Genomic DNA, 19428 nt, shown 5'->3' with positions numbered 1-19428 from the left:
ACATCTACACGGCACACCGCTGGGGGCATCCTGTAGGGTATGTGTAGCTACACAGCACAGTGAGAAACAGGCTGTGTCCACACTGTCATGTGTAGCTACATGTGTGAATAAAAGACTCCAGCAGGGGGAGGCTGCGGAGCGGCCGGAGCCTTCCTCCACTCCCTGGAGCCTTTTCCTGTGGTGGGGAAAGGCTCTGGCACTGGGGAAGCAGCGGGACACTCAGTGTAGATGGGGGAGGCCCTGCTTGGGGGTGTATAGAGCCCTGTGTGTAGGGTTTATACCCAGAGGGTTCAGGCATATTGCGACTCTACTTGCTTAAGCCATGCCTCGCCATCTACACTGCTATTTATGCCCATGTTAGCGGGTGCATATAGTGTAGGTCCTCTACACACCACCACAACATTTGTGTAGTACAGATGTACCTCAAATCACTTTTTAATGTAATGTCTTTGTTCTGGTGCAAGGCCCTCACAGGCAAACATTTTGAACCTAGTTTAATTTGACCCTAGTGTGGTGTGTAGGGTTCACCTTGTCCAGTTAAACTGAGATAAAATGTGCTAACTGGGAGCAAGGTCAAGCTCAGATCAGGGTTAGCTGTGATGTATTGGGGACCGAGAGACTTTGTCCGTTGGACCATATGAACTGGAACCATAAACTCACTGAACGTTAAATCTCACAAAATGAGGGTCAATCCATCCTCATGATTGTGTCCACCCATTATATACCACACCTGAACATAGCCATTCTATGAACAACGTACCCTCATGTCTCAATGTCTGTACTTTGACCCCTTAACCTCTTACCCCCAATCGGGGATATTGCAGAGTATGGATTCCTTACGCCACTCGATCTGAAACCGAACTTCGCTCCTCTTGATAATCCGTACATTATTCCCTGGTATCCAGAAACGTCTGCTCCAGGGGTTCTCAAACTGGGGGTCGGGACCCCTCAGGGGGTCGCATGGTTATTACATGGGGGGTCGTGAGCTGTCAACCTCCACCCCAAACCCCGCTTTTCCTCCAGCATTTATAATGATGTTAAAAATATTCAAAAGTATTTTTAATTTATTCGGGGGGTCGCACTCAGAGGCTTGCTATGTGAAAGGGGTCGCCAGTAAAAAAGTTTGAGAACCACGGTTCTACTCTGTACCGTTCACAGTTTTTTTAAACATCATCTTGATAACCTCAAGCACTTTGTCTCTTGTTGAGAGACCCTTGCAGGGTGTGATCATGTTTATCTTTGTTTATCATCCCTCTGGGCTCATTCCTCCACTGGCTTCCAGTTTCAACTCAAAGCACTGATCTTATTCCCCACACATCCAGCTACAAACACTGATTTCAGGGGAGATTTTCAAAGGCACGTATGGTGATTAGGTGCCTAATTCATATGGACTGTCAGCAGGACTTAGGCACCCAGTGGCTATTTTGTATCTCAGAAATCTTCCTCCTGAATCTCCACCAGGCACAACTGGTTTCCTCTGGGACAGTGTAATTAACAGAATGCCAGATGAAACATGCAAAAGCTGGAGAAGAAGCATTTTGCATGGTGTGTTTTGTAACTGGTGTTTTATGTGGATAACCAGCAGAACCCTTTCCTTCTTCAGTCTTCTCCACAACTCTCTGCCAATGTATTTCTGATTCTGAGTCAGACCTCCCCCCTTCCAACCTTTCTGCTATTGGAAGATTCTAGATGATCAACAGAATATACTGAGCCACTCAGACCTGAAAACTCATCATTTTAGAGAGATTGGGTGCCATTTTCAGAAGTGCCTAAGTGATTTCGGAGCCTAGGGTTAACAATTTTGCAAGTGGTTAAGGGCGAGATTCTCAAAGGTATTTAGGGGCTTAAAATGCAGGGAGAGCTGTCCTATTTTCAAAAGTCACTTTCAAAGAAACTTAGGCTCCTTAGCATCCAAAGTGACCTTTTGAAAATGGGAACTGGAGGCGTACGTCCCGAAGGCACTTCGGAACATGTTGTTCATTCAGGCCAGCTGAGAGACTGTCAGGCATATTCTCCTGAAATCTCAACCATGTGTTTGTAGTAGGTTGATATGAAAAGAGGGCTCTAAGAACTGTTCCTATCAGGGACATGGGGAGAGTCTGGGATGTCCAACTTTCTCATTTGTGAAAACTGGATGCTGAGCACTGGAACCTGCCCTGTGCCCTGCCGCCACTTTCCCTCGAGGTCCCGCCCCCCATTCCTCTGTCCCTCTCCCACTGTCGCTTGCTGCTCTCTCCACCTCCCTCCCCCTGCCAGCTGAGCAGAGCTCTAGGGGTGTGGTGGAGGTGACTGGGGCAGGGTGGGAGAGGGAGAGCCACGCTCCAGGGGTGGAGGGGTGATTGGAGCAGGATGGGGGAGATGCCGGTACTTTTCTCCCCCCCATGGAGCCACCCCTGAGTGCTCCTCCAGGCTCCAGCAGCAGCTGCTGCTCTTCTCGCCCTCTGGTGGTGGAAGCCAGTTACTGTGGGTAACCGGACTTCTCATGTCCAGTCAGCAGTGCTGACCGGACACTGCCAGGTTTCCCTTTTGACTGGACTTCCCAGTTGAAAACTGGACATCTGGCAACCCTTGTCCTTGATCTGTCCTTTCCTGTTTGTGTCCCTTCATTATAGGGAAAGATAGAAGCTGAGAGGCAGAAGATCATGTCTGAATTTGAGCAACTGCGGCAGTTCCTGGATGAGCAAGAGCGACTCCTGCTGGCCCAACTGGAAGAGCTGGACAAGGAAATTGTGAAGATACAGGATGAAAATGTCACCAAACTGTCTGAAAAGATTTCCCGTCTCGGTGACTTGATCAGTGAGATAGAAGAGAAGTGTCAGCAGCCAACAAGTGAATTCCTGCAGGTGAGACAGTTAGAGACACCCAGATCCCTGCCCAGGGAAGGGAGAGATTCTGATTGATTAGCTTTGGAGTTTATTAAGTTCTTGGAGAGGTCCTACTCCACAATGGAGACTGTCAGTGTGTCCTTTAACGAAGTGAGGGAAAACAAAATGTGACATTTCTAATATTTCCAATGTGGAAACAGTTTTGCTGTTTTAAAGGCAGATGGTTCAGGCCTTTTTGAGACATCCTGTGTAAGCCCCTTCATTTTCAGTTTAAACCAATTTTTATCAAAAAATTTCTGGGTTTTACAAAAAAGTATTATTGAGGTTTTTCTGATTTTCATCCTACTTTTTTATCATTCAAATATATACTAAAAACTTGTTTTATTAAGAAAATACAATACATTGCATGAGATCTCTGTATTCCGATAATACATTAGTCTGTGTGTATATGCAAAGCTGCCTGCTGAAGAAAGAACGTATTGTTCTAGCAGATGCACACAATAAACCAACAGGCACGCACGCAAGCTCTGAAGTGCGTGTGCGTCTGAACCTACTGATAAATCACACACCCACCAAGTACACATTTCAAACTGTTAGTAGACAACGGGTTAAAGATTTGACGCACTGAAATGGGAAGAAAATGAAAATCTACATCAGAATACATTTCAGAACACAAGGAAGTATTCAAAAGGGCTAAAGAAACAACAACAGGAGAGAAGGATGAAGTTGAGCGTATGCGCTGCAAATGGTGTGGCCCAATTATCGAAGGTGAATATTTATAGACTAATCGTTCTAAGCAAAGCTTTTGATACGGTCTCCCACAGCATTCTGGCCAGCAAGTTAAAGAAGTATGGGCTGGATGAATGGACTATAAGGTGGATAGAAAGCTGACTAGATTGTCAGGCTCAACAGGTAGTGATCGATGGCTCCATATCTAGTTGGCAGCCAGTGTCAAGCAGAGTGCCCCAAGGGTCAGTCCTGGGGCCGGTTTTGTTCAATATCTTCATTAATGATCTGGAGGATGGTGTGGATTGCACCCTCAGCAATTGCACCTGCAGATGACACTAAACTGGGAGGAGGGGTAGATATGCTGGAGGGTAGGGATAGGATACAGAGGAACCTAGACAAATTAGAGGATTGGGCCAAAAGAAATCTGATGAGGTTCAACAAGGACAAGTGCACTTAGGACAGAAGAATCCCATGAACTGCTACAAACTAGGGACCGAATGGCTAAGCAGCAGTTCTGCAGAAAAGGACCTAGGGGTTACAGTGGACGAGAAGCAGGGAGTGGAACATAGGTTTCCAGAGTCCTACAGCAACCCCTTAACCACTGGAGCATCCTTTTCCATGAGATTAGGCCCTTCTCTCTGAGGGGCAGCCTGTGGACCCCTTACTCTCTTTAACTCCCATTGGAGGAGCTAGGCATTTAAAAACTCCAGTGAGGAGATGAATTGTCTCACCAGTGGGAGATAGAGGCTCTCATTGAGCCCACAAGAGAGCAGCCTCTGGTAGCTCATTCTCAAGAAAGAAAAGATTTAGGGTGTTTCCCCCTTCCCCCCCCAGGTGTGAGAAGGTGAAGTTCGAGAAACCAATGGCTGTGCCACAGGATGTGAGCGAGAAAGTTGGCGTCTCTTCCCAAAGAAATGTTTGTCTACAGGAGGCTCTGAATAAATTCAGAGGTAACTTAACAGTTATTTGGGCTCATGATATGGCGATGGCACATCGAGATGTGCCTCTGACTGTGGAAGGAGATGGACTCTGGCCTATTAGTTCTCAGCTCGTCACAGCTAGACGTCTGTGGGTGGGATGGGGAGGGCTCAGGGCTGATGCCAGTTTGCCAGGACTCCACTTGGATTGTCTCAGACCCAACCATGGGTGTCAAAATTGGCCACTCAGCATTTCAGAGACACACAATCGCCAGATGTTTTAGAAAATGTTGAATTTCACCTCCATGGCTGGGATTTTCCAAGGGACCTAAGGGATTTAGGCCCCATCTCTCTCTGACTGTCAATGGGAGTTGGCCACCACATGGCCTCAGCCCTTTTGAAAATCCCAGACTCTGTACCTCAAGTTCCTCCATCTTGAAAAAGGAGGAAATAATGGCCAACCTACCTTGTTGTGCTAATTAGTGAATGCCACCGAGTGCTTTGAGATCGTTGGAGTAAGGCAGGAGATGGACGATATATTTTGGACGATGATTTCACTTTAGTTTGGTCTCACTGGAAAGGTCTCCCCATTCCGATCTGCCTCTCGTTCTATGGTCTTTTCCTTTGGGCTGTCTCTCAGAATTAAACGGTAATTCATTCCACGGCATGGAATCAGAACGGTTCCATGCCGTGCTGCGACAGCCATGTCAGCCCCAGGATATTAAGCAGGGTGGGGGAGGTCATAGCTTTTATTGGACCAACTCCTGTTGGTGACAGAGACAAGTTTTTGAGCTACATGGACCTGAAGAAGAGCTCTGAGTAAGCTCCAAAGCTTGTCTCTCTCAATCACGGTTACATTAATTAACGGTAGAAATGTCACCAGAGTCAAGACAACATGAAATCACCTCTCTTCCAATCCTTCCTTTCTCTTGAGACCCGGCCCTATGAACTGAGCTCAAATGCAGAGAGAAAGGGTATGGGCTAGATTCACAAAAGGACTTGGGGTGAGGGGGTCTACTTGCCATTTTAGGCACCTCAGTCCCAGAATTAGACCACACTGGGATTCACAAAGACCCCCACTTAGCTGCAACCAAACCTTGTAGGTGCCTATAATTACTCATCATCTCTATTTTTGCGGTATTTTTGTCACCCACTGGGTAACAACGTTGCATATTGGGAAACTGAGGCATATATAGGCTTCATTAAAAAATTGAAAAAAATCCCAGTTTCTCACACCCTCCGAACAATACCTCCTTGATGCCTGGCGGGAACCATGGGGAATTTCCTGCTCAGCTTCAGCCAACAGGCAGCTCCCCAGGACTGACACTCAGGGCCCACCCCAGCCAGGCTACTGGGGAGCCTGAGAAATGGTCCTAGCCTCCCCCAGGGCTGAGCTCTGCCCGTAAGGGTCTGTCTGCACTGCAGAGTGAACCCTGGGGCTCAGCACCCAGGTTAGCCTGGGCTGGGTGCAAGGAGCCATGCTGCTGAGCCTGACCTCACTTACTGGGTCCTCACGGGTGCTGCTGTGGCTCTGGGACTCTGGGAGCACATCCCCTGGCTGACCAGCTATTCTGAGTTTCTTTCCCAGTGATTCGTGGGGTACCCGGTCTGTCTTTCACAGGGGAACTGGGGGGAAGGCACTGGAGGGCTATTTTCCCTCAGGTCAAGCTGGCAGTGGCATTCGGGGGGAGGCTTTTCACCTTCCTCCGCAGCATGTGGCTGCGGGTGATGTGCCAGGATTATCTGGGGGTATCTCACCGAATCATTTCCCTGCATTGCGGGGGCCTCGGGCACTGGTGACCCTCGGGGCCTCCTCTTCTCTGCCTGTGGCACATCATAGCACAGTCGGCTGCAGGCTGTCAGGCTTTGGGCTCATGTTGGTTGTTGCGTTAGGTGGGTGCTGGGTGGGGTTGGTGGCCTGTGATATACGGGGGTCAGATTAGATGACCTGATGGTCCCTTCTGGCCTCAGACTCTCTCACTCTCAGCACTGGAGTGGTTTAGCCTGCACAGAGGTGCCGACTTCCCCAGTTCCCAAGGGGGTGCTTGACCCTTGCTCTGCCCCGGGCCCCACCCCCACTCCACCCCTTCCCCCAAGCCCCCACCCCTGCCCCATCTCTTCCTGCCCCGCTCCATTCTGCCCCCTTCCCCTGCCTCTTTCTGCCCCCACTCCTCCCTCTTCCCCCCCCCCCCCCCCGAACCTCCTGCCTACTGCTGAACAATGGATCCGTGGCAGGAGGAAGGCGCTGGGAGGGAGGGGGAGGAGCTGATCGGCGGGTGGGAGGTGCTTTGGGTACTTAACACTCTCCTCCTGCCTCTCTCTCCCCTCGTGCAGTGCAGGCCACTCCGGATCCAGACCTGGGGATTCCCTGTTCCGTCGTGTCCACAGATGAGAGTGTGATACAGAAATACCAAGACACGGGATATTTAGTGACACAGAACAGGTTTTACCCTGCTGCCTGTGTGCTGGGCTATAAGGGCTTCACCTCAGGGAGGTGTTACTGGCAAGTGGAGGTGGGGAACAAACGTAATTGGGTTTTGGGCATTGCCAAAGAGTCTGTGATACATGAGGGAGCGAAAAGCCGTACACCAGAGGAGGGGATCTGGGCTTTGCAGAGTACAGGGAATGAGTACTCGGCCCTCACCTCCCCTGAGACTGCTCTGGCCCTACCTCGTAGCCCCAGTAACATTGGGGTTTATCTGGATTATGAAGGGGAGAAAGTTACATTTTATGACGTTACATCTTCTGGCAGAGAGCCGATCTTTACTTTCACATCCTCTTTCACGGGGAAGATCATCCCCTTCTTTGGGAGCCGGCGTGTAGAATTTGAGTTCACTGGTAAGCATACCGTTATGTGTTCACTGGCCGACATATTGTTAATCCCTGTGACAGAGGAGTAGGGATCACTCAATATGAGCTGTCTAAAGTAGAGCAAAGACATAGGTAATATATAAATTACAGCTATCACACTTTGCCATTCTAATCACAGTCTTGCCAGCCTGAAGCATTCAAAAAGTGTGTCAGGCCCCCCAGAATCATGAGATTGGCTGCAACATCTTTTTAAATATTGTGTCATTTTCTTTACCTTCTGGTTTCCCAGCTTTTGGGGTGTTCTTGTTTCCGATTTTCAATCTTTGCTACACAAACGTGAAGGCAGGAAATGTATCTGCAGTATAATCTGAGGTTGCCTTGCAATCTACCTACTCCAGCTGCCGGGACTTTAAGAAAAACACCAAGTGCTGCGAGACTCACAATAAAATGATGAGAGAGGACAAGACTGACTTGCTTAGCATTATACTGGTGACAGGAGTTTCCCGACCCTCTTACATGCCTGTCTCTGTAACTCTGTGATCCTCCAGGCACACAAAAACTGGCCAACCAGCAGACACCAGGAGCCACTCTCAGGGTCACAGCAGAGCCTGCCTCTGGTAGAGCAGGTCTACACTTAAAATACTGCAGCAGAACAAATGCACCGGTGCTGCTCCGCCACTGTAATGCTTAAGTGAAGATGCTCCTATGCCGACAGGAGAGCTTCTCCCACCAGTGTAGTTAATCCACCTCTGAGAGGCGGTAGCTATGTCCAGGGGAGAAGCTCTCCGGTCAATGTACCGCTGTCTACACCAGGAGTTCAGTCGGTACGACTGCGTTCACTGAGGGGTGTGGATTTTTCACAGCCCTGAGCGATATGGTTCTACCCATGGAAGTTTATAGCGTAGACCTGGCTTAAGTTCTGACTCATTTCAGGTCATCCATCAAAGTCCTCTGCTCTTTACTTCTGAATATAAAAACCATAGTGGGGTTTCCCTCTCCCTCCAATTCCCCAGCTCAATGCTCCTATTTTGCTCTGTTTCGTTATTTGGATGCTGTAGATTCAGATGAGTAAATTCACAGAATAAAGTTTATTTCAATCTTCTGGTCTTGGACTTTGTCACAAGGGTACTAGATCTGTACGGCTCTGCCCTGAAAGGCTAGACAGACCCACCAGCAAATGCCTTGAAGGGGCTTGAAGAAAAGCAGCTGGGTAACTTTAAGCGAAAGCTCTAAAAGCAAAGCTTGAGGAAAGAGTAAATAAAATCAAAGCATCAAGCGATGCTTTCCTCGGGCAAGAAAAGAAGCAACAACATCCTCGCTGTGAAAGAAATCTGTTGGCAACTTCCAGCTGCCGAGGAACAGAAGGAAACTGGCAATAAAGTAGCCAGCTCACATTATCAACTGCAGTAATATTATGGGCTGGCACCTGGCCGCACCATGGTGCTGCAGCAGCATTTCTTTCCCAAACCAAATTATCCCTTTTTCTTTAAGTTCACATTCGCAGTCTGAGGGGCTAGAAACCTGATCCACCACCTGAGGGCAGAGGGAAGGGTCAGGGGTACAAATCTGGAGTCATTTGGTCAAGGGGTGCGTGAGATGCAGCCCCTCCCAACACGAGCTGTTTCCAAAACTGAGCTAGGCTGGAATACCAGCAGAATCCTGGCCAGGGCTGGGTGAGGGAGACTCCCAGCACACCCTGGAGCCGGCCCGGGGCTGGAAGGCAGAAGAACTCAATCTCTTCTGCGGCGGTTTCTCAGCAGTTTGTCTTGGCTGAGGCATCGCACCCTGGGGGAGGTACCTGTGCTTTGCAGATGTGGTAAGAGGCTGCAGAAGGTGAACTCAGACAAAGCTGGGACGATGTTTCATGGATTCCGAGGCCAGAAGGGGCCACTGTGATCTTCTAGACCGATTTCCTCGTCTCCTGTGTCACACAGGCCACGGAACTTACCCCAAATAATTCCTAGAGCATCGTTTTGATTTTTTTTTTCTGAATTTGATTTAAAACTTGTCAGTGACAGAGACTCTGCCATGCCCCTTGGCAAATTGCTCCAGTGCTTAATTACTCTCACCATTAGAAACGTACACCTTCGTGCCAGGTCTCCGTCAAATACAGCAGACCCACACCTCAATCACTGAACCCCGCGGCCTTTGGAAATGAACCTACCAGCTCAAGTAGCCCCACAGGCCAGTGGTGCATGGCCCAGCTGCACAACACTGAAACAAGGGTGCAGTTGATTCAGGCTTGGATCATGGCCTAGACACCCAGCCAGACAGGGGAGGTAGCTGAGAATAGGTCGGCTCTGTGCATGTCCCAGGCACACAGCAGTGCGAGCAGGCTGGGAGAGCTGACAGCCGGCCAACTTGGGGCATGGCAGACACACAGCGCTGAGAACGTGCAGAGTTGGAGCATGACACGGACATAGCACGGACTGGGGCGGGGGGAGCTGCAAACAGTCATGCCTAGTGCATGGCAGAGACACGTGGTGCTGGAAGTGGGGTGGGAGCAGCCACGCTCTGTGCATGGTGCAGACATGCAGCGCTGACAACACAGAATCAGCTGAGACTGGGGTGGCTGATGAGAATGGGCAGGCTCGGTGAATGACACAGACTCTGTACCTCAGTTTCCCCATCTGTACGCTAGCTGGGCTCTTCCAGGGCAGGGCAAGGCAACCTCCTTTGGCTTGCTTGGAGGACAAGAAATAAGTTTGTGTTGTACAGGGCTCTGGCAGGGGTTCCACGTTCACAATCACCCCCTGTTGGGAAGTGAGGGGAGGGCGCTGTGAGGTGCATCAGAAAGGAGGACACTGCAGGGTTGTGCTTGGCGAGACGAATTTTGGATGATCTTCATGTGGCCTTCACTCAGAGTAGCGAGGAAGGGAAATTGCATCTTGTTGCAACATTGTATCCCTCTGCAGAGCCATCCTTGGAACCAGACGGGTCCCCAGCGGTGCTCCAGTCACTGCCCTTTTCCCACCATGGTTACATTACATGTTCTGGGCCCAGGTGGCTGCTTCTCCGAGGCCCCCTCAGTCTGTCCCAGGATGCCCCCTCCTGCAGCTGGAATAGACAAGGGAGCTGGGAGACTCTGTGTAACCCCTTACCTGTACAATGCAGGGGTCCCAGTACCAGTTCCCTTCACATACACTTTCCTGGGCCATTGGTCCTCTGCCCTGACCTGGGATGAATCTCTCTCTAAAGGGGAAAGAGGAGCTCTGTCTGCACGGTCCATTGAGTCCCTGACTTCTCCGCTGAGCCTCACACAGAGGGGCACGATCAGTGGAAAGTTCGCTGGTTACCTCGGCGTGTGATGGAGACGTCTACACCCCGAGAACCAGGCTGAGATCCCAGCGCATTTCATGCAGCCCCCTGAGCAGCTCCCCAATGGACTTTCAGCCACTGGCCACATGGGCAGGATTTGGGTTATTAAACTGAAACAGACCAGCCAGAAAGAAGCATCTTTACTTGGTCCCAACCCCAAGGCTTTGACACTCACTTTGTTTCTCCCCAGAACAAGGGGTTTGGGGATGGCTGAATCTTTCTCAGGTGCCTCTCTGAAGGGAATCCAGAGAGAACTAGGTCAGATGTAAGTCGAGCAGGGGAAAAGAGGGGAGGTGGGCAGTGGGGCTAGGAAGATGAGCCCAGGAAACTCCTGTTTACAGATTGGCCTTAAGATGTTTGTTTGGGCCTGCAGAGCTATGTCTTGCTGCCCCATGGCTGTTCACTATTGCCTAGTCTTTCTAAGGCTGCTCTGCAGATGGATGGACTAATGATTTTGCATCTGCCCACACAGTGCTCACTAGGGCCTCACTGGTGTGACTGTTTTCTCTTTTCCCCTGGCTTTCGAATGAGTTTGTCTTTTAAAAATGCTAGCATCCTAATGGGGATTTTCTGAGCTGTAGCTGACACTAGAGATTGACAACATTAGCTCCAGCATTTAGTCAAGCTTGTCCCTGTGAATTTCACACCACTCCTAGGGCATGCTGGGTTACAATTCTTACCATAGCCTGCAGGGGCTGTAACTTTAACTATGGCCTGATTCCAGCTCAGCAAATGTGAGTCTCTTCCAGGGTGTGGGGAAAGCCCAGTGTTTACTATATACGGAGTTTGTGTCCGCAGCAGAGTTTGCATGGGATCCAGGAACAGCTCATCCGCACCTTAACCTGTCTGCGGATCAGAAAAGTGTCAGACATGAACACACACGACAGGACCTGCCCAACAATTCTGAGAGATTTAATTCTGCTGTGTGCACTGGGCTCTGAAGGATTCCTGGCAGGGAAACATCACTGGGAGGTGGAGGTGGGGAATAGGGAAAGCTGGACCATTGGTGTGGCCAGAACATCAGTGAAGAGAAAGAGATGGTTCTGTGTAAAACCTGAAGAGGGCACCTGGGCTCTGAGATTCTGCTGGAACCAATTCCAGGCTCTCACCTACCCACGGACCTCTGTGACTCTGAGCATAAGACTCACAAAGATCAGGGTTTATTGGGGCAAGTGGCACTTTACGATGCTGATAACAAGACCCCAATCTTCATGTTCAATTATTCTTTTACTGAGAAAATCTTCCCTTTCTTTTCTCTTCAGCCTTCGAGATCATACCTTAAAACTGTGCCCCTGAAAGCCAATAAATGGATTTCATTGGGTTTCATTTTTTCCCTACTGTTTACACAAGTCTCCAAGTTACTAAACTGGAAAGAGAAAGGATTTGAGCAACATTAAAAGAAAGACTCAGATTCACAAAGGGACTTAAGCAACTAAGGCCTGGTCTACAGGAAGTCTGGCAGCTTAAACGCCGACCTAATAATGTCAGTGTCCAGACTACAGTGTACCTCCCACCGACCTAACTCGCCTGCTGCGTCGACTGAATAACTCCCCCTCCAAGAGAGGTCCGGCGCTTACGTCGACATAGCTAGGTCAACGCAGTGTCAGTGTATACGCTGTGTTGCCTACATCAGCTTAAGTGGCCTCCAGGAGGTGTCCCACAATGCCCCATTCTGACCCACTCTGGTCACTGTTTTGAACTCCGCTGCCCATCAGCCAGGGTCACAGGATCAAGCCCCTCCTGTTTAAGGACTGGGAGTTTTTGAAATTCCATTTCCTCTTTGCTCTGCATGGAGAGCTCACCTAGCAACTGCCCAGCTGAGCAGGCTCCAGGCTCCCAATGCTCTGCTGCCGGCACCGCTCAGGGGGTGGTGGAGCTCCTGGGTCTGTGGGGAGAAGAGGCTGTGCAGGCCCGGCTCCGATCCAGCGTAGAAATGTGGACGTCTATGAGCAGATTGCTCGGAGCGTGGGGGAGAAGGGCTAGAAGAGGGTCCCGCAGCACTGCCATGTGACAGCCACGGAGCTGTGCCAGGCGTACCAGGAGGCGAGGGAGGGAAGCAGTCGCTCTGATGCGGCTCCACAGACATGCTGCTTTGACAAGGAGCTGCACGCTGTCCTCTGCGGTGATGCCGTGCCACCCCCGAGCCCCATGGCTACCGGAGGAGTTGGAGTCATGGGCTACCGCAGCCAACCCTGAGGATGAGAATGGGAGACAGGCGAACAGGGGGTCGATTTTCAGATTCAGGGCTTAAATTCAGCTGGAGCTGTCCGGAGTGGAGCTCTGGTAAATATTTTCAACCCCGATGGAGTTTTTATCGCATATTGGAGGAGGGCATGGGGGGCTGCGCGAAATACACTACAAGAATTTAAACCCTGATCAGATTAAACTCTGTGTTCTAATCTGTAATGGACTGAGACTAATAAAGAAATAACACCGCCTTCATTCTGGGGTTTACAAACACTCACCCTGAGGTTTAATGCTGTAGAACACATTTCCCAATCACAGAGGTACTTTATTTGTGTCCAAATTTAAAATACAAATGTCACACTCCTAGGAAATGGTGACAGGAATGCCCCCGTCTGTCATAACGCGCTGCCCCTGGACCAGAGCATGAGGAAAGGGAGAGGTAGCATTACTGTGATAGGGGAACCCCCATCATCGTGCTCTGTTACCCCTGGGCCAGGAGATGGGGAAAGGTAGAGGATGGGGAAAGGTGACAGGTAGCAAGTTGCGATGGGAATGCTCCCTCTGGACGGCAGGATGGGGAAAGGCAAAGGCAGCAAATTGTTTCATGGCAGTAAAAGGGAGAATAGAGATGTCAGTAGCAACTACAGGTCGCAAATTGTGCAGGCAGCAGTTCGTAGCGTTGAACTAACAAATTCAAATGCCTTGTTCCAAAATTTTAAGTAACATTTAACTTTTAAACGCCTGAACAGCAAATGTAACTTTTCTTGTCTGCAGAGTGAACACTGGCATTTTTGTCTGTTTGAATAATCAAAGTGGTGCTTTCCATGCCTTCTTGGCTGCAAAGATTTGAACTGCTTCCTGCTGAAGGTCCACCGTCTGGGCCAGCTCATGCTCTGTTGAGATGGTTGCAAGGCCGACCAGCCTATCCTGTGTCATTGTGGAGCACAGATGTGTTTTTATTAACTGCAGCTTGGAGAAGGTGCGTTCTCCACTGGCAACTGCTACAGGAAGTGTTAGAAGTATGCGCAGAGCAACAAAAGCATTTGGAAAGAGGTGAGTCATCTTCTTTGTGCACATATATTCCAGGACAGCCTTTGGAGCTGATCCTGCTGAAATGTATCTTGAAAGGGCTTTCAGTTCATCACCTAAATCACTCGCATCAATATCATCATGTGTCAACACTGTCTCTAGTGCCCTGCATTGCTGGTGTAGGTCTTCTTCAGGGACAGTGAGGAGTTTTGGAATATCATACAACATCCCAAACATACTGCTGTGTTCCTTGAGCTGCATGAAATGTTCTTCAGCTGACTGTATTGCACAATCTAGCACCTGGTTAAAGAATTCAACTTTGAATTGTTGTTTGGGGTGTCTGATGGGATTATCCCGTGCCTCGTCATCAAAATGTCTTCTTCTGCGGTGACTCTTGTATCCTTGAATGGGTGGGAAAATAGCTTCAGTGTCAAGTTCCTCTAACAACTTCTCTGCACTTTTCAAACATTTTGAAATCCCTCATCTGAGCGGTAAAACTGTAGGTATGACTTTGCTTTGTCCAGTTGTTCCATTGCTCCAGATATGTCAAGGTCAACACCTTGGAGTCTCTTGCTTACAACATTTATTTCAAACATTATGTCATGCCACAACACTAAGCTACACAGAAATTTGAAGTTATGTATGTTTCTGGTGATTCCATTTCCCTCTGCCACTGTTCTCCCACAAACAGTTCCTGTCATAGCATTATCCTCCATAATAGCAACTATGGCATCATCTATCTTCCCAATTTGGTGTTTGATAGGCTTTATCGCCTCCACTCAACTTTCCTATTGTGTGGCTGTCACGGAGTCCCTGGGTGATGCTCTGGAACTGCTCCCTACGAAGCCAGTCAGGACTCTGGGGAAGTCTCCTTTCTGGGAGCAGACTGTCTGCAGGACACACAGCTCACACAGCTTCCACCTTCCTGGATCTGACCTCAGAGCATTCAGCATCCTCTGCCACTCCCTGCGCTTCCCACAGTGAGTCCGCCCAGGCAGGCTCCTGGGGAAGCCAGAGGGTCCTGCACTCCAACTCCGCAGTCAGATGTGACTCTCAGCCAGCCAGTAAAACAGAGGTTTATTAGACGACAGGAACATGGTCTAACACAGAGCTTGAGGTGCAGAGACCAGGACCCCTCAGCTGGGTCCATTTTGGGGGGCAGTGAGCCAGACAACCACGTCTGTACTTCACTCCATGTCCCCAGCCAGCCTCAAAACTGAAACTCCCTCCAGCCCCTCCTCTTCTGGGCTTTGTCCATTTCCCGGGCCAGGAGGTCACCTGATTCCTTTGTTCTCCAACCCTTTAGTTCTCACCTTGCAGGGGGGAAGGGCCCAGGCCATCAGTTGCCAGGAAACAGGGTGCTGGCCATTCTCTGTGTCCAGACTCCTGCACATACCTGCCCTCTAGGGCTCTGCAACGATCATATGCCCTTATCCCACCACCTAGATACTTAAGAACTGCCTAGGGGAAACTGAGGCACCCCCACAATATTCAGAGGAAACAGTACGAACAGTCCCGCTTTGTCACAGTGGCACACAGTGGTTTCAGTATCAGAGAGGATGTTCCCAGATGTTGCTTCAAAATTTGCCATCGATGAGATGACGCCGAGAAAAATACATAGACGCTTTGAATTACATTAAAAAATTCAGCAGCCTCACTAGAAGCTGATGCTGCATCACTGACCACCAAGTTCAATGAATAAGAACTGCATGGGACAAAAAAAGCTCGAGGGTTTAACTCTCGGATCCATGTCTGCACTCCTCTGTTCTTTCCTCTCATGTTGGCACCATTATCGTAGCCCTGACCTCTCATGTCAGCTATCACAATTCCCGTATCTTCCAGCTTTTTAAGAAGCACATCTGTCATACCAGCTCCTGTGGTATCATCAATGTCAATAAATTCTAGAAAATGCTCTCTGACAGTCACCATTGCAGGGACATTTTCACTAGGTTCTGTTGTTGTTACAAAACGCACCATTAAAGTCATTTGTTCTGTATGGCTGATGTCAGGTGTGCAATCCAGAATAACAGGGTAATATCTTGCTGACTTCAGATCTGCCACCATCTTCTGTTTGACTTTTGTTGCCAGTAACTGTATGATCTCATGTTGAATTGTTTTTCCAAGGTAGTGGTGTGTACACGTTTCTTGGGTGGTGACACTTCTTAGCTGCTCCTGGAATAAGGCATCAAACTCAGCCATCAGCTCCACAATTTTAAGATCAGTTAAGGTTAATTTCCATTGTTTGGCACATACAGCTGATCTGAAGTGCCACGCAGTGCTAGGTTTTGGGTAGCAAGCATTCTCACAATGGCAATGAGCCTTTTCACAACATTTTGCCAGTAAAGAGACTCTGATGCAATCTTCTCTTGATGCTGATCATCTATGGTGGCCTTTAACCTTAGTCTCATCTCATGCTCTTTCCACCTATGGAATGCTCTCTGGTGATTTGCTGCCTTCTCATGGCATGCCAGATTTCTAGCCAGATTTTTCCAGTCCTTTGTTTCTGCAGAACCCAATGTGGCTGGAACATTAGACGGGAAGAGTTTGCAACAAAACCAGTATGCAGCATTCTGGGTTTTTGAGTACATAAGCCATGGCCTCTCCACTTTGTCACCATTGGGGATTTCACACCAGTAAAGTGTTGGATGGAAACTTCTCTTTTCATTGTCTTTGGGGAACATGAAGTTTTTCACTTGTTGAGGCCAATGCAGTACAAGGAAGTCCCTTGGGTTACTGCTCAAGTGGGTCCACAATCCTGGATCATCTAGACTTAAGGAACTAAACTCAGGAGCAGCTGTTTCTTGTGCCTCCACCACACTCTTCTCTGATCTACACTTTTCTTCAGGAATGTGCATGGTTACATCCATTTGAGATGGAGACAGGGATGCTGCAGTAGCTGCCAGGTCACCTGCACTCCGACTAACTGGAAGATCAGGCATCTCCTCACCACTCACATCCTCACTGGGGCCGGAAGGCTCACCGTGAACATTTGTGTCTGTGTATCTCAGGAGAGCTCCTTCCTGCTTAGATAGAAAAGCTTCCTTCACTTTCTTTCTTTTTCTGAGTGCTGCCCCAGAGGGGGCGTTTTCTTCTTTCACTCATGACTGCTGTTCTGTGCCAGCTATAGTGGCTCTCAACACTCAGTGGAAGGGGACAAATAAGCAGGCTGGTAACAGGCCTGAGTGAGGGAAGATATCAGCGTCTTAAGGGCCTAACTGGCTCCTACTGCTTCAGTTGACTGCCCCTAACTTGAAGGGGAAAGGAGTCCAGGAGAGCTGGCTGTATTTCAAGGAATCCCTGTTGAGGTTACAGGGACAAACCATCCCGATGAGTCGAAAGAATAGTAAATATGGCAGGCGACCAGCTTGGCTTAATGGTGAAATCCTAGCGGATCTTAAACATAAAAAAGAGGCTTACAAGAAGTGGAAGGTTGGACATATGACCAGGGAAGAGTATAAAAATATTGCTCGGGCATGTAGGAATGATATCAGGAGGGCCAAATCGCACCTGGAGCTGCAGCTAGCCAGAGATGTCAAGAGTAACAAGAAGGGTTTCTTCAGGTATATTGGCAACAAGAAGAAAGCCAAGGAAAGTGTGGGCCCCTTACTGAATGAGGGAGGCAACCTAGTGACAGAGGATGTGGAAAAAGCTAATGTACTCAATGCTTTTTTTGCCTCTGTTTTCACTAACAAGGTCAGCTCCCAGACTGCTGCGCTGGGCATCGCAAAATGGGGAAGAGATGGCCAGCCCTCTGTGGAGATAGAGGTGGTTAGGGACTATTTAGAAAAGCTGGACGTGCACAAGTCCATGGGGCCGGACGAGTTGCATCCGAGAGTGCTGAAGGAATTGGCGGCTGTGATTGCAGAGCCATTGGCCATTATCTTTGAAAACTCGTGGCGAACGGGGGAAGTCCCGGATGACTGGAAAAAGGCTAATGTAGTGCCAATCTTTAAAAAAGGGAAGAAGGAGGATCCTGGGAACTACAGGCCAGTCAGCCTCACCTCAGTCCCTGGAAAAATCATGGAGCAGGTCCTCAAAGAATCAATCCTGAAGCACTTGCATGAGAGGAAAGTGATCAGGAACAGCCAGCATGGATTCACCAAGGGAAGGTCATGCCTGACTAATCTAATCGCCTTTTATGATAAGATTACTGGTTCTGTGGATGAAGGGAAAGCAGTGGATGTATTGTTTCTTGACTTTAGCAAAGCTTTTGACACGGTCTCCCACAGTATTCTTGTCAGCAAGTTAAGGAAGTATGGGCTGGAAGAATGCACTATAAGGTGGGTAGAAAGCTGGCTAGATTGTCGGGCTCAACAGGTAGTTATCAATGGCTCCATGTCTAGTTGGCAGCCGGTATCAAGTGGAGTGCCCCAAGGGTCGGTCCTGGGGCCGGTTTTGTTCAATATCTTCATAAATGATCTGGAGGATGGTGTGGATTGCACTCTCAGCAAATTTGCGGATGATACTAAACTGGGAGGAGTGGTAGATACGCTGGAGGGGAGGGATAGGATACAGAAGGACCTAGACAAATTGGAGGATTGGGCCAAAAGAAATCTGATGAGGTTCAATAAGGATAAGTGCAGGGTCCTGCACTTAGGACGGAAGAACCCAATGCACAGCTACAGACTAGGGACCGAATGGCTAGGCAGCAGTTCTGCGGAAAAGGACCTAGGGGTGACAGTGGACGAGAAGCTGGATATGAGTCAGCAGTGTGCCCTTGTTGCCAAGAAGGCCAATGGCATTTTGGGATGTATAAGTAGGGGCATAGCGAGCAGATCGAGGGACGTGATCGTTCCCCTCTATTCGACATTGGTGAGGCCTCATCTGGAGTACTGTGTCCAGTTTTGGGCCCCACACTTCAAGAAGGATGTGGATAAATTGGAGAGAGTCCAGCGAAGGGCAACAAAAATGATTAGGGGTCTGGAACACATGAGTTATGAGGAGAGGCTGAGGGAGCTGGGATTGTTTAGTCTGCAGAAGAGAAGAATGAGGGGGGATTGGATAGCTGCTTTCAACTACCTGAAAGGGGGTTCCAAAGAGGATGGCTCTAGACTGTTCTCAATGGTAGCAGATGACAGAACGAGGAGTAATGGTCTCAAGTTGCAGTGGGGGAGGTTTAGATTGGATATTAGGAAAAACTTTTTCACTAAGAGGGTGGTGAAACACTGGAATGCGTTACCTAGGGAGGTGGTAGAATCTCCTTCCTTAGAGGTTTTTAAGGTCAGGCTTGACAAAGCCCTGGCTGGGATGATTTAACTGGGATTTGGTCCTGCTTCGAGCAGGGGGTTGGACTAGATGACCTTCTGGGGTCCCTTCCAACCCTTATATTCTATGATTCTATGATTCTCCCCAGGTGGGTTCAGGGAAGCAGCAGGAAACAGGAAGCTGCCTGAGAAGCTGGGGTTAATCAGGCCAGGCTCCTGGGGGTGCTAGAGAGGTACATAAGAGGCTCCTCCTCCTCTTTCTCCCTGCAGCTCCTGCTGCTTTCTGCTGTTCCCCTCACCTTTTCTCCTGCCTGCCTGTTAGGTCTCTTGTGCCCTCCTTCCTCCAGCACAGCACTCCCCCATCTCTGGGCATCTCGAGCAGAGAATACAGATGCACCAGCAGCAGAC

At 49.2% G+C, this 19428-nt stretch overlaps 1 protein-coding gene across 1 annotated transcript; it reads left to right on the top strand.

The window, feature by feature from the left end:
* Nucleotides 1-2358: 2358 nt before the first annotated feature.
* On the top strand, nucleotides 2359-7947 carry LOC142068967 (E3 ubiquitin-protein ligase TRIM15-like). The gene is made up of 4 exons (XM_075119086.1): nucleotides 2359-2364; nucleotides 2613-2851; nucleotides 4389-4504; nucleotides 6806-7947. The coding sequence occupies exons 1-4, from the start codon at nucleotides 2359-2361 to the stop codon at nucleotides 7369-7371; spliced, it is 927 nt and encodes a 308-aa protein (XP_074975187.1). The 3' UTR covers nucleotides 7372-7947.
* Nucleotides 7948-19428: the final 11481 nt, after the last annotated feature.

Source organism: Caretta caretta, chromosome 14 (assembly GCF_965140235.1).
Source record: "Caretta caretta isolate rCarCar2 chromosome 14, rCarCar1.hap1, whole genome shotgun sequence".
In the NCBI taxonomy this organism is placed as follows: domain Eukaryota; kingdom Metazoa; phylum Chordata; order Testudines; family Cheloniidae; genus Caretta; species Caretta caretta.
Note: the sequence above shows the minus strand (reverse complement) of the source record. Positions and strands in the feature narration are given on the sequence as shown.

Bases quoted from the DNA above. Each gene is read 5' to 3' on its own strand.
- LOC142068967 (XM_075119086.1), top strand. The intron at 2,852-4,388 runs GTTAGAGACACC...TTCCCCCCCCAG, and splicing joins GAATTCCTGCAGGTGAGACA to GTGTGAGAAGGTGAAGTTCG. The intron at 4,505-6,805 runs GTAACTTAACAG...CCCCTCGTGCAG, and splicing joins GGCTCTGAATAAATTCAGAG to TGCAGGCCACTCCGGATCCA.